At 41.0% G+C, this 19,306-nt stretch overlaps 1 protein-coding gene across 4 annotated transcripts; it reads right to left on the reverse strand.

Annotated features, from left to right (window-relative positions):
- Positions 1-2,940: 2,940 nt before the first annotated feature.
- LOC147898559 (calcium-dependent protein kinase 28-like) lies at positions 2,941-12,026 on the reverse strand. 4 transcript variants are annotated; one of them, XR_015541540.1, is made up of 14 exons: positions 11,554-12,026; positions 11,338-11,468; positions 10,800-10,841; positions 6,733-6,844; positions 6,523-6,601; positions 6,201-6,370; positions 6,005-6,131; positions 5,736-5,851; positions 5,512-5,619; positions 4,985-5,047; positions 4,709-4,882; positions 3,554-3,655; positions 3,288-3,373; positions 2,953-3,094 (listed from the first exon to the last, which is right to left on the reverse strand). XR_015541540.1 is itself a non-coding variant. In XM_087379264.1 (13 exons), the coding sequence occupies exons 1-13, from the start codon at positions 11,839-11,841 to the stop codon at positions 3,356-3,358; spliced, it is 1,530 nt and encodes a 509-aa protein (XP_087235390.1). In that variant the 5' UTR covers positions 11,842-12,026; the 3' UTR covers positions 2,941-3,355. The 4 variants fall into 4 exon arrangements, 2 of the variants coding, with proteins under 2 accessions (XP_087235390.1, XP_087235389.1); XM_087379264.1 differs by having other exon boundaries at positions 2,941-3,373; XR_015541539.1 differs by having other exon boundaries at positions 3,288-3,655.
- Positions 12,027-19,306: the final 7,280 nt, after the last annotated feature.

Genomic DNA, 19,306 nt, shown 5'->3' on the forward strand with positions numbered 1-19,306 from the left:
CCCAAGACAATGGTGGACCTTGAGGCTAATGAGGTTTGGACTTGCTCAAGTGGTAGAGGGTCACGATGGTGGGACGCCTAGACAAGGATTGGACGATTGATCCAATCCTAGTCTAGACACAACAGGAGGGAGACTGGTGGTGCCCTTGGTTATGGGAGGGCCAACTTCTCTGAGAGATAAAGTGGATCCAAGTGATTGGTTTTGTTCCATATGAGTAGGGTGCTTGGACATGGTGGAGGAGGTACCCTTTTTCTCCTACACGACTCGCATAGGCTAACATCTTCAATTGGAGCCATTAGGTTAGACCCCTGAGAGAGAGAGAGAGAGAGAGAGAGAGAGAGAGAGAGAGAGAGATTGGGCTGAGTAATAGGTTCCCCTTGAGGTTATTCCATGCTTTTGGTCACATCTTTAGACCAGCTTCAAGCCATGGAAGATCTCCTATTCATGGTGCACGGAGGCTTGCCCATTGTCCTTTGGCTAGAGTAGATGCAAACAGATGCTAATTGCCACTATTATACATAGAATTTTTTAGACAATTCTGCACTGTCTTTTGGGCTGCCCAACAATGTAGAGGATCTTGTTCGGTGCCCTCCGAATTGTGGCCAACACATAGAGGATGCAACAAGACTTCACTTGGGGGATGGCGGAGGGGGGTCATGCTTTCTCCATTGATCCAAGCTCTCCAACATACATGATCCAAGGTCAATGGGTAATCAGAATAGAGGCACAAAATGCAATGCGTCCTACCTGCCCACATCCTTTACCCTTGCTAGAGGATAATGTTTTGGAGACGGTGTCCAACATCATGATGATTGGAGGTCGTCAGGTTCCCTCAATAGCCATCTTGATAGTCACCTAAAAGGATATCATTTACACCCTAAAAATTTGGAATTGTGGAACTTTCAGATATAGGCTAAGCGCCGAAAGGTGAGTGTTGATTTAGATGGTTGTTTTTCCAAGCATTGATATAAGTTCTTTTCCATAGGGCATATCTCCTAATCCTAATGGCTTATTTAACTTCAAAAAATCGCAACTACGAAACCACTAATTGTTTTGATTGCAAATTGATTCCAATTTTGTAAAGAGAATTCCCTAAGTGAGATTTCCTGAAAGACATGGTTGCTGCGAGAGAGGGACGTAGAGAGGGAGAGTCTCTAATACTTGTGCCGAATGAATCAAGGGTAGAGTTGCTATGTTCTCTGTCTTTAATGTGATTACAATCAACAGCTCAACATTGAAGACTATGAAGCTACGACTGTGAGCAAAGTATGTTACGAGAGCAACTGAGGCCCTCCCTCACGCACAGTTGGAGAGAAGGGTGAGAGAAGTAAGCACAGAGCGAGAGAGTGAGCACCTGAGATGGGAGGCAACTTGAGGGAGGGATAGAGTGAGCACCTGAGTGAGGGGGGTGACACATATATAGAGGGAGAGAGGCAAAGCCCAGAAGCTTCAAGAGAGCGAGCCTATTCACGTTTTGGGACTTGGGTTAATCATGGCCTTTTCCACTCATTCTTGCCCCGCCAAGACTAATTGATGAATTTTATTTTTGGGAACGTCATGAGCACCACCTTCTACGTGTTGCATGGGCTATATTCTCAACCCTTGATGTGGCCAAAACCTCTTATTATAAATCAATGTGCTCAAACTTCAAGCTCTCTCACGATGATCCAATCAATCTTTATGAGGTCACGTTGTAAGTATGAATGCAACCCTCCATGAAAGAGAAACTCGTCTTAATAAGGCATCATCTCAACAAGTAGAGTTTCGATTCGACCATTGTATACTTGCCACAAGTCATTATGAGTCAAGCACAACATGGACACATTTATGGAGTACGAGCATGGTCTGCTAACATACCATGTGAGTGAAACCATAGGTCACATGTGCTACCAATTATCATTCCCACTAAGCCTACATTTGCCTACCTCTAACTACAAATATACTAATGAGCTCAATGAATACACATGACGGTTTAGAAGGAGATGTGCATCTCCAAATGCCTTTACTACAAACCAAACAAGACCGTCTTGTGGGATGGGCTAACTAATTGGAGATGCACAAATCATCATGACATCTTGTAGGTTTGTAATCCAAAATTCACTTGCATACAATCCTATACAGCATACAATGTTGTACTCAAAATGGATCTAGAAACACTCATTATCTAGCTTGTCAAGGTTATAAGTCATCAATCAAGCCTAAGCAACTAGTTTGATGGTGCATCCTAGGTAAATCAAGCCTCTCCTACCAAGTTGTATATCCCCCAATGGAAGGCAAATCTTATTATTGCTGTTGAAGAAACGTAACTCACATTGCAATTCCTGTAAAAACCTCTAGTGCCTCTTCGTGCTCATAACTAGCTCGCAACCTAAAAGACAAGAAAACATTGCAACACATTTGGGATGGGGCCACACCCACAACAAATAATTACTTCACTATCTTGTCTTTGGCAAATACTGCAACAGCTCTATTATATTTACTCCTACACTGCCAATTCACTGTATAATCAGTGGTCCATGTATGCCTACACATGCAAAGTCAACAAGTGGATGAGATTTCAGCTACTTACAATAAATGTGTGGATATAATACTCTCTTTTATTGACAAACCACATCTTATCTTTGACATACTTTGTAAAATTAAAATGGGGTTTGAACCTTCTTTAGCATGACCCTTGCAAGTATTTACATGCTACTTCATGGTTTTGTGGATCCCAATCCCTTAATTTAAGTACTGATCAATCCATATTCATGAGAACGTATGAAAACCACCTAGTAATTTGCTTCAACATTTTCAAATTTGAGATCATGTCGTGTGACTATAATTTCATATTCATTTTTAATGCAGGGACAAGCAAAGCTAACATAACTGTGAGGAAATCTTTCCAAAAAGAAAACAAGTCTAGAAAAGAAACTCCACTCACAAATACAATCAAAAATTAGGCAAAAGGACTTCAATTCTGTACTGCCATTGAGCGAGGAAAAGATAAAACTTTAATACTGCACTGTCCACGATCAGCAGTTCATTTACAATTCGTCTAATCATCAGAAAGCATGTAGGTCCAGCACACACTGGCACGAAAACATAGTGAAATCTGGAAACATGAACAGCTCAGGGTAAGATTGATAGAAAAACCAGTGATTAGGAGCACCTTCGTCGCTCCAATCCAAGCTGAATGGAATGCCATCCCTCCATTAGATTCATTCCGGAGGAGGCTTGTAATTCTGCCTCTTGCACCATACTTGCAAGAATCAATAAATGGCAACCAACCTGGTTTAGTGCTTCACCTTAATCCGAAGCAGATGGCAGGCAGTTACATTGTGGTGCAGAATCTTTCCCTTGAGCGCCACATTGCTCAAACAAGAAGAGGCCTCTGTTGGACATGTCATGCACACACAGCGTCTAAAGGCCATTGACAAGGTTATCTATGGGCATCTTCTGACATATAAACCCCAAGGCTTCTTCCATGTACGAACAAGGCAAGTAGCGACAGCTACTTGGGTGGTCGCTGGTCCTTCCTATTCTGATCAACAGTATTGGATTCCATACTGACCTGTCTTAGCAGTCTTTGGAACTCGGGTAGACTTATCCTGCCATCTTTATCAGTATCAGCTTCGTCCAGTAAATTATCGATAGAGCCTTTTATTCCAGTGTACTGCCAAAAAGACATGAAAAGATTTAGGCTACTAAAGCTCTGGAATAGGTTGACATATACGTCATCAATATTCCAGAAATGCACAAGCATGCAAAAAAGTATGCATGCGTTCCCTGAGGTGCAAGGACTCCCAACGGCACTATAGCAGGAAAAAGGATTGCTCTTTGTAAAAAATTTATTAAAATCCCAGCCTTGTACTTCAAGATTAAGGGGGCGTTCAGTTACCAGGTCCAGTAAAGACATCTACCTCCATTTCTCTGGAAACAAAGACTGATCGCTCTCAAGAACGTCACATGGTAAACGGCAGACATAGAATGGTTTTTGTTCCCTTTCAAAATTGTGAGATGATTCGCACTGATGGTAGCAATGCCAGCAGTTAGTTTTGTGAATGCCATATCAGTTGCTAATATTTAGATGAGTTCAGGACCCGTCTGGACTGATCCTCTCAAGTGACAAAACAACAAAACAAAGGGTGTAGTTTCCCCCTCATGACCATACGCACTAGGGCATCCATTTATACAAAGGCCTTCACACTGAGTTTCTATCAGACCTCTCGATGGGAGGGCAGACTCCTTCATGGCAAACGGTAGCAGCCTTAACCATCCTCCAAGTGCTCATTTACTGCCCGCCTGGCAGTCCACTCTTGCCCTACCATGGGCCACTCATGTGGCATACCAATCCTTGCTGGTCTCAAAGCGGCCTGTTAGCATGGCTCACCATTATAAGTCGGGACACTCCTGTCTAGCGAGTCGATTGAGGTTGGTTTCCAGCCTTTGCATTTGGATGGGACCCCCTTCTTTCCATTCTCTGCAAGTGTTTGACCTCCTCTTTAACAAACACATCTAGTCACAGCCCTGGCGGAAACTAGCCCTAAATGTTTTCTGAAAGTTCATGCCTTTCTATAAATGTCCACCCTCTCCAGCATTGGAGTTCAATTAAGTTGCAACCACTTCATAACCTGGCTGTTGGTTTGGTAGATAGAATAAAGGGACAAAGCCTATTCCATTCTCATTTCTCTGCAAGAAACCATATAGCATAATAAAACAAACTCACCACTCTCAATTCTTCAGGAGTGATGTACCCATCCTTGTCACTATCAAACTTGTCAAAGGCTGTACGAGTCCGTTGATGCCACTTTTCAATATCAAGTTCTTCCAGCTGATGTACATGCAACGTTGCAGCCACAAACTCTTCAAAGTCTATAAGTCCATCGCTGTTGCTGTCCATCTGCTAACACCATTCATCTTCAACTACTAAGACTAAAGACCACCAAGTAAGAAAATTTTCATGCCATTGAACCTCAACTTCTAATTTTCAAATTTATCATACCGCTTTTAGAATCTCTAAGACTTTGGATTCCTTCAGACGCCAAGGCTGATCTTTAGCCAATGCCTACACAGATTCAGACGCCCCCAAAAAAAAGCATTAATAAATATGTGCTGTCAAAAGAATTTCATCAAGGACAGCCATGGAGAGTCCTCTGCTTAATCAGCTTACCCATAAGACAGAACCACAACTCTCATCCATCCACCTTGAATATAAAGAAACAGGAACTAAGATTTTCCCAACAAAATTCTGCTGCATTTTCTCATGGAACTTTGAGCAGTAATAGCATATAGATTGTCTTTTGTGGAAAATCAAATATTGCATATTATCAGTGAGCATTATGCCTGGATATACAAGACATTGGGAGTGGCATAACTTTAAAATCTGTCAGCTAAGTAAAGAATGAGAGTCCATTGCTTATTTGACGCTACACATTTAACTCATTCGAGGACAAAAGACACTAAAATTCTGAAGAATCGGCAGAGCAAGCAGACGATAAGAAATCAAAATTCAGGGTAAGTTGCTGAAACCTGTTTTATCTCATCCAATGTAATTGTTCCATTTTTATCCATATCAATAGCATTGAATTGGTCACGCAAATCAGCAATCTCATCACTATCAAGAGTGCTTGCTAGTGCCTGTAAAACATAAGATGCATTAATGAGACTGTAACCCACCCCTTCCCAAGACATATCAACAATGGCAGCAACACGACCCTCAATCAGATCCATGAAGAGGCCGGAATCGGACTCACCTTCAAAGCAATTTGCTTTAATCGACTGTATTTGACGAACTCGCGCATATTTGAAAGAACGGATATATCCAAGGGGATGTCTGGTGCCTCTCCACCTTCTCTAACCCATGGATGAGCTGCACCGGAAGTACATACCATGTTTGAAATTTAGTATTCCGGTGGTTTACGTGGTGGAAATTTGTTTGCACAAATGTGCTTAATTAAAGGGACACACATAATGCTTGAGCAGAAATTTGTTTGCACAGACGTGCTTAATTAAAGGGACATACATAATGCTTGAGCAGCAGTAAGTCTTGCTCGTGGATCTTTGACTAAAAGTTTCTTTACAAAGTCTTTTGCAATAGAGCTGATAGATGGCCATGGCTTTTCCCGAAAGTCAGGCTTCTTCTTCAAAACCTGGAAAGACAATAAAAATTAATAATTAACTAGAAAGTTTAAATTACACCAGAAGCAAGAACGGCGTACCTCTTTGAATATTCCATCTTCTGTTTTGTCCCAAAATGGACGCCTTCCACATAAAAGTATGTATGTGATAACTCCAATGCTCCAAACATCAGACTCTGGGCCTGATTTCCTCTTCAGAACTTCAGGTGCAACATAATACGCACTTCCAACAACATCATGGAATTTGCTACCTGCCCAATTGAGAAAATGAGCTTACTTTCAGGCTTAAGCAGGAGAAACAGATCATCCTTCACTCCCTAGCTGCCACACCTTTGGTATGCTGTCTAAGCCCACCCAATATATTCAACAAACTGCAAAGCCAGAAAAAGAATTCACAGTGTACCTGGCTTGATAAAATCTGACAAGCCAAAATCCGTGGCCTTCAGAGGTGAGTCTTCAGCTCGTGATTTGAAAAGAAAATTCTGAGTCATATATAGACATCCATATTAGGACGTGCAAAGATCTAGAGAGTTCTTATTCTATGAGAGGAAAGTAGTGGCAACACAACAAGGAAGAAAAACTTTGAAATGGCAATATTGCAGGTCGATCATACTTCAGGCTTTAAATCTCGGTGTACAACTCCGTTCAGATGGCAACGAGCAGCGACCTTCAGCATCTGCCTCACGACCTTTGCTGCATCTTTTTCACTGTATCGACTGTCTTTCCTGACAATTCAAAAGCAATTGTGACCAGTTTAAAAACCTTAAAAATTGTGGCCAAGTGTGCCTCACGACCTCTGCTGCATCTTTTTCCCTGTATCGACTGTCTTTCCTGACAACTTTAAAGCAATTGTGACCAGTTTGAAAACCTTAAACCGTATAATTATGGAACGGAAGGAAGGGATGGGTCATTATAAAATGTCCAACAAGCTCTTAGCACCATCGGAACAACTTCAACTACATCAATCAATTCCAAATTGTATCCTTTTCAGAACTCATCAACAGGTTTGATATTCATGGTCTTATCCATGTGACATTTGAAAAAAAGGTGAAAAGGAGGGAAAGCAAACTTTGCAACCAAGGAGAAGGGCCAAATATGGAAGAGGGGCCTAATTGAACACAAGGGTAGTAAGAAGGAAGGAGAAGGGAGAGGCAGAGAGAAGGAAGCTTGGAGATAAGGGGGCTGAGGGAGTAGAGGAAGAGACAGAGTGATGAGAGCTGGAAGCATTAGCATGGAGACGTGATGCAGATTACATCTTTAGTCACATAAAAAAATAATATGCTTACAGGGGATAGTGTTTAGATAACTTCTTCTTATCCCATTTTTACCATTCTAATGCTCCCCAACCCTAAAGTACTTGCTTTGGCCTACTTTGTACTTTTCTGTCCCTGCTCCAATAAATTTTGCCTTCAAAATTAGATGACGTGTCTCAAGGCTGTGCTGCTGTACACAGATGACGGTTCAGTAGCTAGTAGAGTGATGCTCTTCGGTGCAATCTCAATGGTACATAGAAACTCTCTTTGGAGTTCACATATTCAGTGTCCTCATTTGCATACTTTTCATGTTTAGCCTAGGCATTCTATGTAATGTTTTGGGCCAATTGTAGAAAAGTTCCATCTGCTAGAACTAAATCACACTTTGCTTGCTAGATATTGAGGTTCTAGCAGGATTATAGCAAAATTCTGCAAACAATTTTCATGTGCCATAATCAAAGTATCGTAACTATTCCTCAAGCTCTCAGACTGTCCATGTGTCTGTTGTAAAATAAACCTACACTTGCCCACAACATAGCATAGCTAAATACAGCGTAAAGATAGATAATCTCCCCGGTAATTACCAACTAAGAAAGTAAGACATCTACTGCAGAAGGTATACCATGGTACAATACCCAGTTATCCTGCTTCAAGACTTGTGCAGAAACGAGAAGATATAGAGAGCACTTTCAGATCAGAGAGAATACGAAGACGTACAGACAAAACACATCTCCATAGAAATCTGTACAAAAGAAGCTCCAACTCCAAATGTGTCCCAACATCACCAGCAAACATCTGCTGAGGTATGGCACCAACATTAGCTCTGTTTGCTGAACTCTCTGCAGTAACTTGCTCTAGGGTGAGCTCTGCATGCTGCTCCCCAACACCTACTGCCTGTAGGAATTTGCCAGTGCAGCGCAATAATGGCTGAATTGCTGCAAAACTGAACTGACCTTCTATAGGGCTAGTAAGTCCTCTGTCTGGCCAACCAGACTTCTACAAACTGCCCATACCAGTCAGTCTGCCAGCTGACCAGAACAGGGCTGACTGGCCCACCTGCGAATTCCTCCACAGACTGCAGACCTGCAAATTCCTCCACAGACTGCCGACTGCAGTCTATAAGACTTCCGACTGCTGCAGCCTCTTCTGCCTATAGACAGGCCCTTCTGCTGGTGCCTTGTACTGACTGTACGCCAGCCTGTCTGCACACCTGCGAACCTGCAGCCAGACTGCTGCCAACATGTCAGGTACCCTCCACGACCCTGCCATGTAGGCAGCTGGCTCTGTACCAGCCCTTCTGTCCGCTTGATGAGCCCCTGGCAGAGCATCTTTAAGCCCAAGAGCCAGCCCTGAAGATGGACATATTCACAGCCCTGGAGGACTGTGGGACGACCAGCTATGTTGGGTTTCGTGGCCATGAGGCTGCCCCAGAAAGACATTTAATTGCTGCCCACATGACAGCCTATTTGCTGCTGACATGGGAGCCCCTCTCGCTCCCCCTGCATGCCATAGTCGCACAATCTACACCCAACATTACATAGGCTCACAAGTGGGGCATTGATCCTAGATTTCCAATAGTCTCAATGTCATCTGTTGTACTGAATGTGAGAGAGCGTCCAAAGCTGTTAAGAGGTCCAATAGCAAGCGTGATCCATGAATTTGGCATCTCCGTCATTGACTATCCCTTGTGGAAGCCTGCAGTGTTTGAACACACAACTAATGAATTGTGTACTACTAACATCAGCATGGTGGGAATAATGGAAGCTTTTTCAGTGAGCAACCACCACATAAGTGCAATCCCATCCTCTCCATGCAGAAGAGATTCATTTCAAACTTGAATGGGACTTGCTTTCTAGGCTAGCCCAAATCAATTTGGGCAGCAGAAAATATACGACTCCACGAGATCACACACTGAACTACATCCTCCTCAACGTCCACATCAAGATTGCTTTGTAGTTGAAGTCTCATGACGAGGGAGGCCTGCTCACATCATGCATCTCGATACCTCTCCAAAGTATCTCTAGCTCGTCAATCAAAGGCTCCAAATAAACAGCAAGATTTTTGACTTTATGTTTCTCTGGAATTAGAAGGAATAACATAACATGTCCTTTCTTAATCTCCATAGAGGGTGGAAGATTATAATTCACCAATATCACTGGCCATACACTGTAAGAGGTGCTTTTGACATCAAATGGGTTCACACCGTCCATACCCAATCCAAGTCTCAAGCTCCTAGGTTCTTCCTTGTTGATCGATGGGAGGAATGCCATGATATGAGCTCTGCAATGGATTTGCACTTGAACATATGTTGGATGCAAGCTGCACCACGTGGAGAATGGTGTGCTGCTCCAATGGTGCTAGATCTGAGACCTCAAAGTGTTGCCCAATACTCTTGCACTCTCCAACTGCAGCATGCCTCTATGTGATGTCTTCAGGGACCCCAAAATGCCTGAAGGAGATACAGCCCTGTATAGAGGCCAGCCTATCTAACCTTGTCCATTGTTTGTGCAATACCCTCTCTACACATCTCCTGTGTCAGTTCAATTCTTGTATCATTTATGTCTGCGACCCCCCCCCCCCGCCTCTCTCTTTCTCTCTCGCTAGCTTCCTGCTCTTCTCCAGATCTGCATTTCACTCATTATAACAACTCTAGACAAACAACATGACAAGATGGGTAGCCTAGTTGCTGGCTTCCTCTCTTCTCCATATCTACATTTCACCCATCATAACATCCTGAGACAGACTAACATGATACGTATCCACCAGGGATGACTATCCTACCACAGCTGAGGCTAGCTCTTGGCTTGTAACAGGCTCACAAGTTATCTAAGGAGTCTGGCTAGCTGTTCTTTTCATCAGATCCCAGATATTCATAGGTGGCAGCAGCTACCCGCCCTGCTTCCTTTATTCAACTCCAGGTTCATAATCTAGCTCATATCAACGTTTGAGAATTTAAGGATCCTTCCCTTCAACCTGCTGACATGCATGATCTCAGGACACATCAGTCTCATAAATTTCTCATGTCTGTGTTTGTTTTGATCTTAGTGCTTATATTCATAATCAACTTGTCGAGGTGTGCCAATGAATGGAGGATGATCATTACCAAAAATGCAAGATCTCCCCCCTTCAAAAGAGCCAGCCACTTAACGTTGTAACTCCACTGCACAGTATCTTTGTTCACATAACAAAATTATATTTTGAAGCAAGCCCACCAGAAACATTAATTTAACCTTATTCACCTCCAACAACTAGACACACAATCCTCTACCTATTGCTAGCATTTTTTTTTAAATAACATTTCGAGTCCCTATAATGCAAATGTAAACAAAGCAATGCAGTCATAGCAGCCAGGCAAACTGCAAATAGCAAAGAGATGAATCAGAAACTCAAAAAACGTCTTATCAATTATAAAGCTGGAAGCACTAACTTGCCGAGTATCCTGTCCAGAAGCTCTCCGCCTTCGCATAACCTGAAGTCATTCAGAGTGTAATGCTGGTCAGTCGGCTAACACTACAGAAGAGATTTACCCGAGCAAGCAACCCTCTGGCTAATTTCAGGAGTCAACCATGACAAAAATAAAACGAAACACAGCGTCACTGAATCCAAGCATTCGATGAATTAAGTGACAAGGAAATAACATGTAGTACAGAGATGTGCATACCAAAACTTAAGCCTACACTAATTCAGCTACCTTACACCTCAAAAAATCACAATTCTGGTACTCTAGGCTAGTCGAAACATGGCCAAAGATAATTGTTTCCAACTTTAAATAGGACACTTAAAGCAGCGAGATCGCGCTTGCAATGTGTGTACGTCTTAGTCCTTGCTCGCACACTACTCATCTGAATGCACAACCCCCTATCAGTCTTTGACAGCTATCCTGTGGGGCAACAATTGTGACGATATTGTAATCCATACATGCAGTATAACTTCTCTTTTATGTTCTACCGGTGAGGCAGACGTACTCCATCACGATATACACGTAGTCATCGTCCTCAAAGGCCTCGTAAAACTGCACCACGTTTTCATGTCCTGACAGTGCATGCATGATCTTGACTTCCCTTTTCACATCATCCACAGCAATTGGAAGAACCATCTGCAAGTTACAGAGCTAGCAATAAAATACGACATCAAAGAACGCTGAGGGTATTAGAATGCTAAATCTCACTGGGCGCATATACCTTCTTTTTTTCAATAGTCTTGACAGCAACTCTTTCACCGGTAGCAATTTCGGTGGCAACGTAAGTGTACCCAAACTGGCCATGGCCAAGTAGCTTTCCCTGTTGATATCTTTGCTTATAATCTGTAGAGTATCCAAATTTCGTGAGCTTTCCCAACGGAACAGTGCCATTAGACTTCAATTTGGTCTTTGTCTTTGCGACTTCCTTGGCAGTCGACTTGTCTTCCGCTGCCGGCTTCTTTCCTCGATCGTCCGGGGGAGGTTTTGCGGATGATATGCAGCCTCCCATGGTGTGGACGCCAAAATCAGACAATCGTGGTGACAAAGATCACGTTATATCACTGAAGTCTACCCCTTAGAAATACCACCGATCATTCGGTTCGCGCATCAGACAGCCACTTCGCACTCTCATGGATTCTGGGTTTCGGGTATTGGTGAAGCTTGAGCACCGGGCTGGCGAAGTCGAGCAGGAGACGGATGTAATGGGCTAAATGAAGAAGAAGGATCCTCGGGAAAGATGAGAGGGAGGAGGGAGGGATTGGATGGGGAGGGGGGCAAGATCTGAATGGTGGGCAGGAGAACTAAGAAGGACTAATGGCAGCTGAAGATTGAAAAGGAGGGAAAACAGAGATGCAGAGAGGAATTGCGAGGAATTTGGGTGAGCGAAAAGGGGGGGGGAAGGTGATGGGTACACAAGGGAAACGCGGCATCCGCCATAGCCAGACCTTACCGGCAAGCTCCAGGAAGAAATACAGAATTGACGAAGAAGATGACCACCCCTCCTTAATCCCCTCCATTACCCTTAATCACCCTCCTTAATGCCGCGGCGCCTTTCCCACGTGTCGGCATATCATTGGCTCTCCTCTCTCTAATCGCTCTGCAAATTACGCGCTTAGCCGCCGAGGCCGATTGGTAGTTGGACGTTTCCGCGTGTCGCTGCGGCATTCGCGGTGGCTGCTGGGACTGCCAGCTCGGATTCCGTGCCCTCCACGTGACGGCATCACATTGGCAGGCCGCTCTGCCGCGTAAGCCACGTGCCGGACAGAGATTGGGTGTCCCTTAACCTTTACTCCTGCCTGTTTAACTGCCCTGTCGGAGCCTCCCAGCCGTTGATCTCACCACCTTTTTTTAATCTTATCCCTTCGATGTTTGCCCCTTCTTTGATCTATTTACCCGCCACGTGGCCCCTTCAGAGCCATTTTGTTACGTGCATAATCTCTCTTATTGGCGTCCAAGTGTTAATCACCCTGTTTTAGTGCATTAAAGCTTTTGTATCGTATACGTCTTAAACGTTGAGCCACCTTACAGAAAACGCTTTACGGAGCTGAACCTCCATGCGTTCTAGGAAGGAAGGAGTGTTGTTAACATTGTTGCCGTTGTAGTAAGTTTTCACACCATGTGGTCATTCCATCAAGGAGTCCACCACCCTCCCCATGTCACCCCCCAACCTCACAAACTTAGAGAGCTACAAGTGGCTACTTGGGTAGAAATGCCTATGCACTTGCTATTTTGCATGCATGTTTCAAGGAAGTCACCACAAGAAGCGAGATAATCTATACAGGCGAAGAAACACCCCTTGTAAAATAGGGATGACTCATAACGAAACCAATGGTGAAGGGCAAACTCTAGCACCTTGTCTGTGCGGAGAGAGAGGGGTAGTGTACAACATAGCTACATTGCATAATGCAAACCAAAATTCCAATCAAGTCATATCCAAAGCTCTCAACCTCATTTCATCCTTTGCAATGCAAGGCTAGACTTCATCATGATAACCATCACTGAGCACACACATTAACAAGGGCGAGTGACTTGCTTAGCTTGAACGACTGATAAGCCTTGTGCAACGATTCCAATCTATCCAAATAGTTGACCAACCTAGTGGCTAAGTCAGCCCCCACTTCCCCCTTCCAATGACAAGAAATGTTGGAGTCCAACTTTTTTGCTTCACAACGTTGCAACAATATTTCCTTCAGAAGGCAAATTTATTAATAAATATATGGGTTGAGTAAGCCTTATTTATAAAAATTTAAGGCGATTGTCATGTATTGGATAGATTCAAGAACATAATAAACAAAGGAAAGGAATCCACCCTTCGGATGAGGCTAGCAAGGGGGAAGACGAGGTTTGGGGAAAGTGCATGCACATTTGCATATGTGTGTGTTTGTGGGTGTGTGTGTGCATGGTCGAATGTGTATGTGGTATATGTGTTTGACGTGGGGTGCCAAGGAGGGAGGGGGGACTTATAATGGTTATAAGATGTAAATCAAAAGTCCAAAGAAAACTCACTATTATAATTCATGAAAGCCCATAGGGACATCCCCATATAGTATTAAAGGATGGACCCCTACGTCAAGCACTCTATAGAGTGGACATTGGACCTCCTACTTCAAGCACCCTAGTAGAAGCATAAACACATGAATCTTAAAGACATTGGCCCACATCTCATAAGCAACCCCCATGCTTTCTACTTTTTTTCAGTATTAAGTCGATGCCATCTGTTGATGACATGAGCTCTACGCTTGTGCTAGAGTAGACAATTGATTTGTGTAGACACATGATCTCCAAGAATAAGGTAGAGTAGACAGACGATTTGGGTGTGACAATTTCCATTTTGGAAAGATAAACAATCTTGCATGGAGCTTGCCTTATTCAAATGTCGAGTGAAAGGGTACAATAGGGCAATGGCTAGGGTTGTGAAATCGTTCGCATGCGGACTTTAGACTTGCTTATGCAATGTGTCCTAGTAGCTAGTTGTAAAGCTATACTTCTTACTAATGTAATCTAATCTTTATTTTTCTCTGCAAAAAGGAAAGAAGCGTGTGTTGCAGCGGTATCTTGTGGTTAAACGACAAGTGAAATCTTTTTTTAACATAGGTTTTATGCAATATCATGGAGTATCCCATAAAGTTGGTATTATCATGCTTATTTTGACCAGCCCTTCTACAAGGCTACATGGATTTGATGGTAAAATATTTCGAAAGAAAATGATATGGATTAGTGGATCACAAAGCTTTTCAAACAGTCCACCATCCATCACATGTACAAAGACTAACTTCCAAATCTTTCCCTTTTAATAAACTTTTAATGTTTAGTTTGTCATCACATTGCTTGTACCTCAAGAAGCAGAGGATTCTTTAGAATGCCAAATCTTTCATGTGAAAGATTAAGACTTAGCACCATAGGACATGTACCTATCAAACATCTTGGGATGCATTATAGGTCTTGCTTACGAAACAAATATCTACAATTCATCTTCATCATTATAAGAACTTAGAGTAGATACCTATTTCCATTTTGCAAGGATATCACAAACCTTGCCTTATTTAGAATGTTGGGTTGCAAAGTGATGTGTCACAGGGGTAAAGGATATAGTAGGGTGGGGTTAGGGTTGCAAAGTGGTGTATTGTAGGGGATCTAGTGATTAGCTCACGAGTGAAACCTTGTTTTATACATAGGGCTTTTTGTCAATATGAAGAAGTATCCATAGGATTGCCACTATCCAACTTATCTTGACCAATCATTATACGAGGCTACAAGGATTTCATTGATACTCTCCATAAAACACTTTGAAATCAAATGATAGGGAAAGCTAATGGATCTTAAAGAATTTCAAAAATCCATCATCCATAGAGTGTACAAAGTCTCACTTCCAAATTTCTCCCTTTCAAGATAACACTTTTTAATGTTCTCTTTGTCATCACAATGAAAGATTCTTGACAATGACAAAGTCCTCATGCGAATCATAGCACGTGTAACTTACAAACATCTTAACATGCATTCATAAATATTTTTGCAAAAACAAAAGCCATGCCACTATCACACTTTGTAGTAATCATCACCTAAGAAGTAAAATATACAGTAGATACTTAGCGATTTATGTAGTTAATGGTGTGAAAATGTTTAAAGGATCTACTAAAAGTAATTTCATATTCTCGGTCAATAATTTTATTGAGGTGTCTACTTCCTTTAGAAGTTGTTCCTCTTCAAAATCATCATATACAATTTTACACTAATTTGATATCTAGGAGGTGTGTATGCTTATAATTTTAGCATTGTACAAGCTATTTTACCCACATTACTTTGAATCTAGGCTGCATGTGTATAGATGAGGATGTTTTCAATGATGGCATGAGTGGTTCACTACTAGAAAAGCCTACATAAAACACATGTGAAAAGAGGTACTTTAAAAGCTCCTACTTACATATAGCTTCCTTTCCTCTTACGGCTAAGTGAATTGAAAATCCTCTCATGTATTTAGATTTATATGAACTTATATAAAATACCTGTTATTTTGAGCCCACTACCTAGGTTTACATATATCTAGGTGCATCTCTCTAGAATACTGGCATTTACGTTTCTTATTTGGTGGAGCATTTTCCCTTGAGGAGAAGAGCATTCATAATGAGGTCAATGCACCATGACATCGATTACTTCATAGATTCAAGGATCAAGACCTCAATGAATATGAGTACAAGAATTAAGAAATCGCTTAGTTGATTTTGACATTGATTGGGCTCCTTTGCGTAATGGAAAAAAATAAAAATATATTTTTGTAGTTGTAAAATTGAATGAAATTTAGGTGGAGCATGCCTCATTGGATGATTATGCTTATAAAATCTTGTTGTTTATCTCAATTCATCAAAATATAGAGAAACAATGACATTGATTGGGTTCCCTTGTGCAATGGAAAAATTCATTAAAAAAATTGTTCCATTTGGAAAAGCGAATGAAATGTATGTGGAGCATGTCGCATTGGATGATTATGCTTTAAAAATCCAACCACTTGGCAACAACTTCAATTGAATTCATGAAACTGAGTGAGATTTAGGATCTTTTGAAAAAATCCAACCATTTCAATTGACTTCATGAAACCGAGTGAGATTTAGGCTCATTTCAATCTAAAGAAGAGGTAAAAAAGAAGAGGCCCATTATGCATTAAAGGCTATGTCAGGCGTGAATGATGGCTACATGATTTCCTACTCGCTTTTATTGTTTAAACTATTTACATTCAATGGGTACTAAAGAGTCCTAGATCTTTAGGAACTTGTATTCAAGCCTCAAATCTTGGAATGGAGTATGGTTGGTTATAATTTTTAGATAAAAGTCCAAAGAAATTTAGTGTGTAACCTTAATGTCAAAATGCAAGATGATCACAATGTGGCAATATTGGTTGTCAAGATTCAACAATTAGCTAGCAAGTGTTGTTCCTCCATTTGCACTAGTATTCAAACACTTTGATTGATTGTGGCATACTGATTGATTGAGTGGCATTGGTTTGGCACAAGAAGTCCTTTTTTAAGTATCACTTAGTTAAACACATGTAGTCACCTTGAGAACCACAAAAGTTGGGGTAGAGAAAACTGATGCCAATGTATATATACAAGCCCCACTCTCCCCCTTAGCAAAAGAAATGTGCTTTTAATCTTTCCCAATTTGAGGGGGAGCTACTGTAGAGTTCATTTTCATTAGTTAATGTGAAGAATTACACTATGAGGAGTTGATGCTGATGTTGAAAAAGGGAGTTGTTAGTTTTTTGTTGCTAGCTCATTGAAAGGAGATTCAAGGATGCAAGATACAATGAAATGGAAGTATCTAGAATACATATCCTTTAAATTAAAATAGTATATAGAATACACATCCTTTAAATTATATTAAGTGAAACGCCGCGTGAAATTGTAGAGTTAGTTGAAAGGAGATTCAAGGATGCAAGTTACATAAAAAAAGTAGTATCTAAAATACATATCTTTTAAATTATATTAGGTGAAACATCGTGTGACATTGTAGAGACAATTCTTTATTTGTGGAAAAAGGGTATAGTTGATGGGTGACTAAATAGCAAAAAGAGACCCTAATAGTTTGCAAAATTTAGCATGGAATGTTTGGTGAAGTCCATAGATAGATCGAGAATGGACAGGAGTAAAAATTCATCTCTCAACTCATAAAATTTTTCTATGTGCATATGAAGTAGGTGGAAGAAATTCAAGATTAAAGAATGGAGACACACGATATGGAGATGGGTTAAGAGGTTGTACCTTCTCATTTGCTATCAATAAAAATAGAATTAGCATGATGTTTGGTGGTATGGCACCCATGAGATGTAGATAAACACAAGTATATAGGGGAGGATCGCCAAAGAGACAAGTACAATATATGACTACTTGCCAACAAATTTGCATAAATTCTACATGTACTATGAGACACAGGAAATCCAAGGTTCAGTTTACCATCCATAAGGTGGTTATAGCATAAGGAGTTTCTTTCTTCATCCCCTAATATTGTGCTCACCCTCCATTTGGTTGTACTCCCATCACATGTTGTAAAACTATGGATGGTAAGGTGTTTATGATGAAGATTTTAATTTGCCCCTACTGGAAGTGTAAAGACTATGACCATTTTTATATACTATGTTTGCATGCCTTGTATTTTGACTTGTCTATGGGGATCTCTACCCCTTGCATATCTAGCTTGATCATATGTGACTTCACGTTGACATCTAAATTCCTTGTTTAGCATAGAATGATCTCCTTTTCTTAGACTTAGCATACAAGTGTTCATATCTATCCTTGATTATGGTTATTTGTTTATGTAGTTCTTTGATAATGCACATTGGATTCAATGGTGCCTCAAGCTCTTGGCCCACTAACACTACTTTGGTAATATGACATAAAAAACTCCTAGGAAATCCTAACATGTGTTTTGTCTTTTGTATATTCAATTTTCTTAGTCATTGATGCTTTTAATACATGCTTTTTGCCTACCCAATTAATGATTTCACTCTTTCCAACAATGATGCTCAAGACCAATGTGCATTTTTCTTTTCATATATCTGATTTTCTTGGTTGCTCATGCTATTAATAGATTAGCTTTACCTATTGGTCGAGGCTTCACATTGGACTTTGCATGTATTTGATTATTCTAGGTAGTCATGTTGTTAGTTACCTACTCGTCAATGCTAGCATCGACTAGCTAACAGACTCGCTTTTAAAAAGTGTATGACATTTGTACATATTGAATTCCTGATGTATCGGAAACAATAATGTACAAACTACCATAAGGGAAAATCTGGACAAAAAAAGATCCATCACACAAACCAAAAACAAGTCTTTGAAATCTCAGGCTAATACTGAGGCTTATATATCCTCTCCATATCAATCACCTGTAATCATCAAAAATATAATTGATTCTAAAGAGGGAAGAGTAACTACCTTTAATACTTTGCATGGCTAGAGCAAATACAAGATTGAGATTTGCCTCATGCTATGGTTGTTGGTACAAATCTTGGGCCCGAGCAATAAGAACTAACTAGAAGAAATATTCTCACTGTAGCTCTAATGATCCACACATTTTGGATTGATTCTTAAGGATATCATAATCCTTGCTCTTTGATGAAGGACTCTTAGAACCTAACAACTGCACGAATTGATTTCTCATAGGTTTCAACAAGGTTTTGTGACTATCACTCAATATGAGCACTCTGTCACAACAACTCACAAACCCACAGAAAGGTACAGCTCTAATACCAAATGCTATTACTTTGCTAGAACTGAAACATTGTTATAATTGCACAATCACCCAAGTACTCCATGTAGAGAATATATTGCCTGGATTGTAAATGTCTCAATACGAATTTGACTAAAAGAAAATCCTTTTATGGCTCAAATTTTTCTATTTACAATTGAAGAACAGAAACTAGGGATCCTACAACCATGAGCAATCGCTCTCAACTACAACTATTGCATAAACGAGTAACAAAA

Source organism: Dipteris shenzhenensis, chromosome 9 (assembly GCF_047967505.1).
Source record: "Dipteris shenzhenensis isolate YYH24624 ecotype China chromosome 9, Dip_SZ_1.0, whole genome shotgun sequence".
NCBI classification, from domain to species: Eukaryota; Viridiplantae; Streptophyta; class Polypodiopsida; order Gleicheniales; family Dipteridaceae; genus Dipteris; species Dipteris shenzhenensis.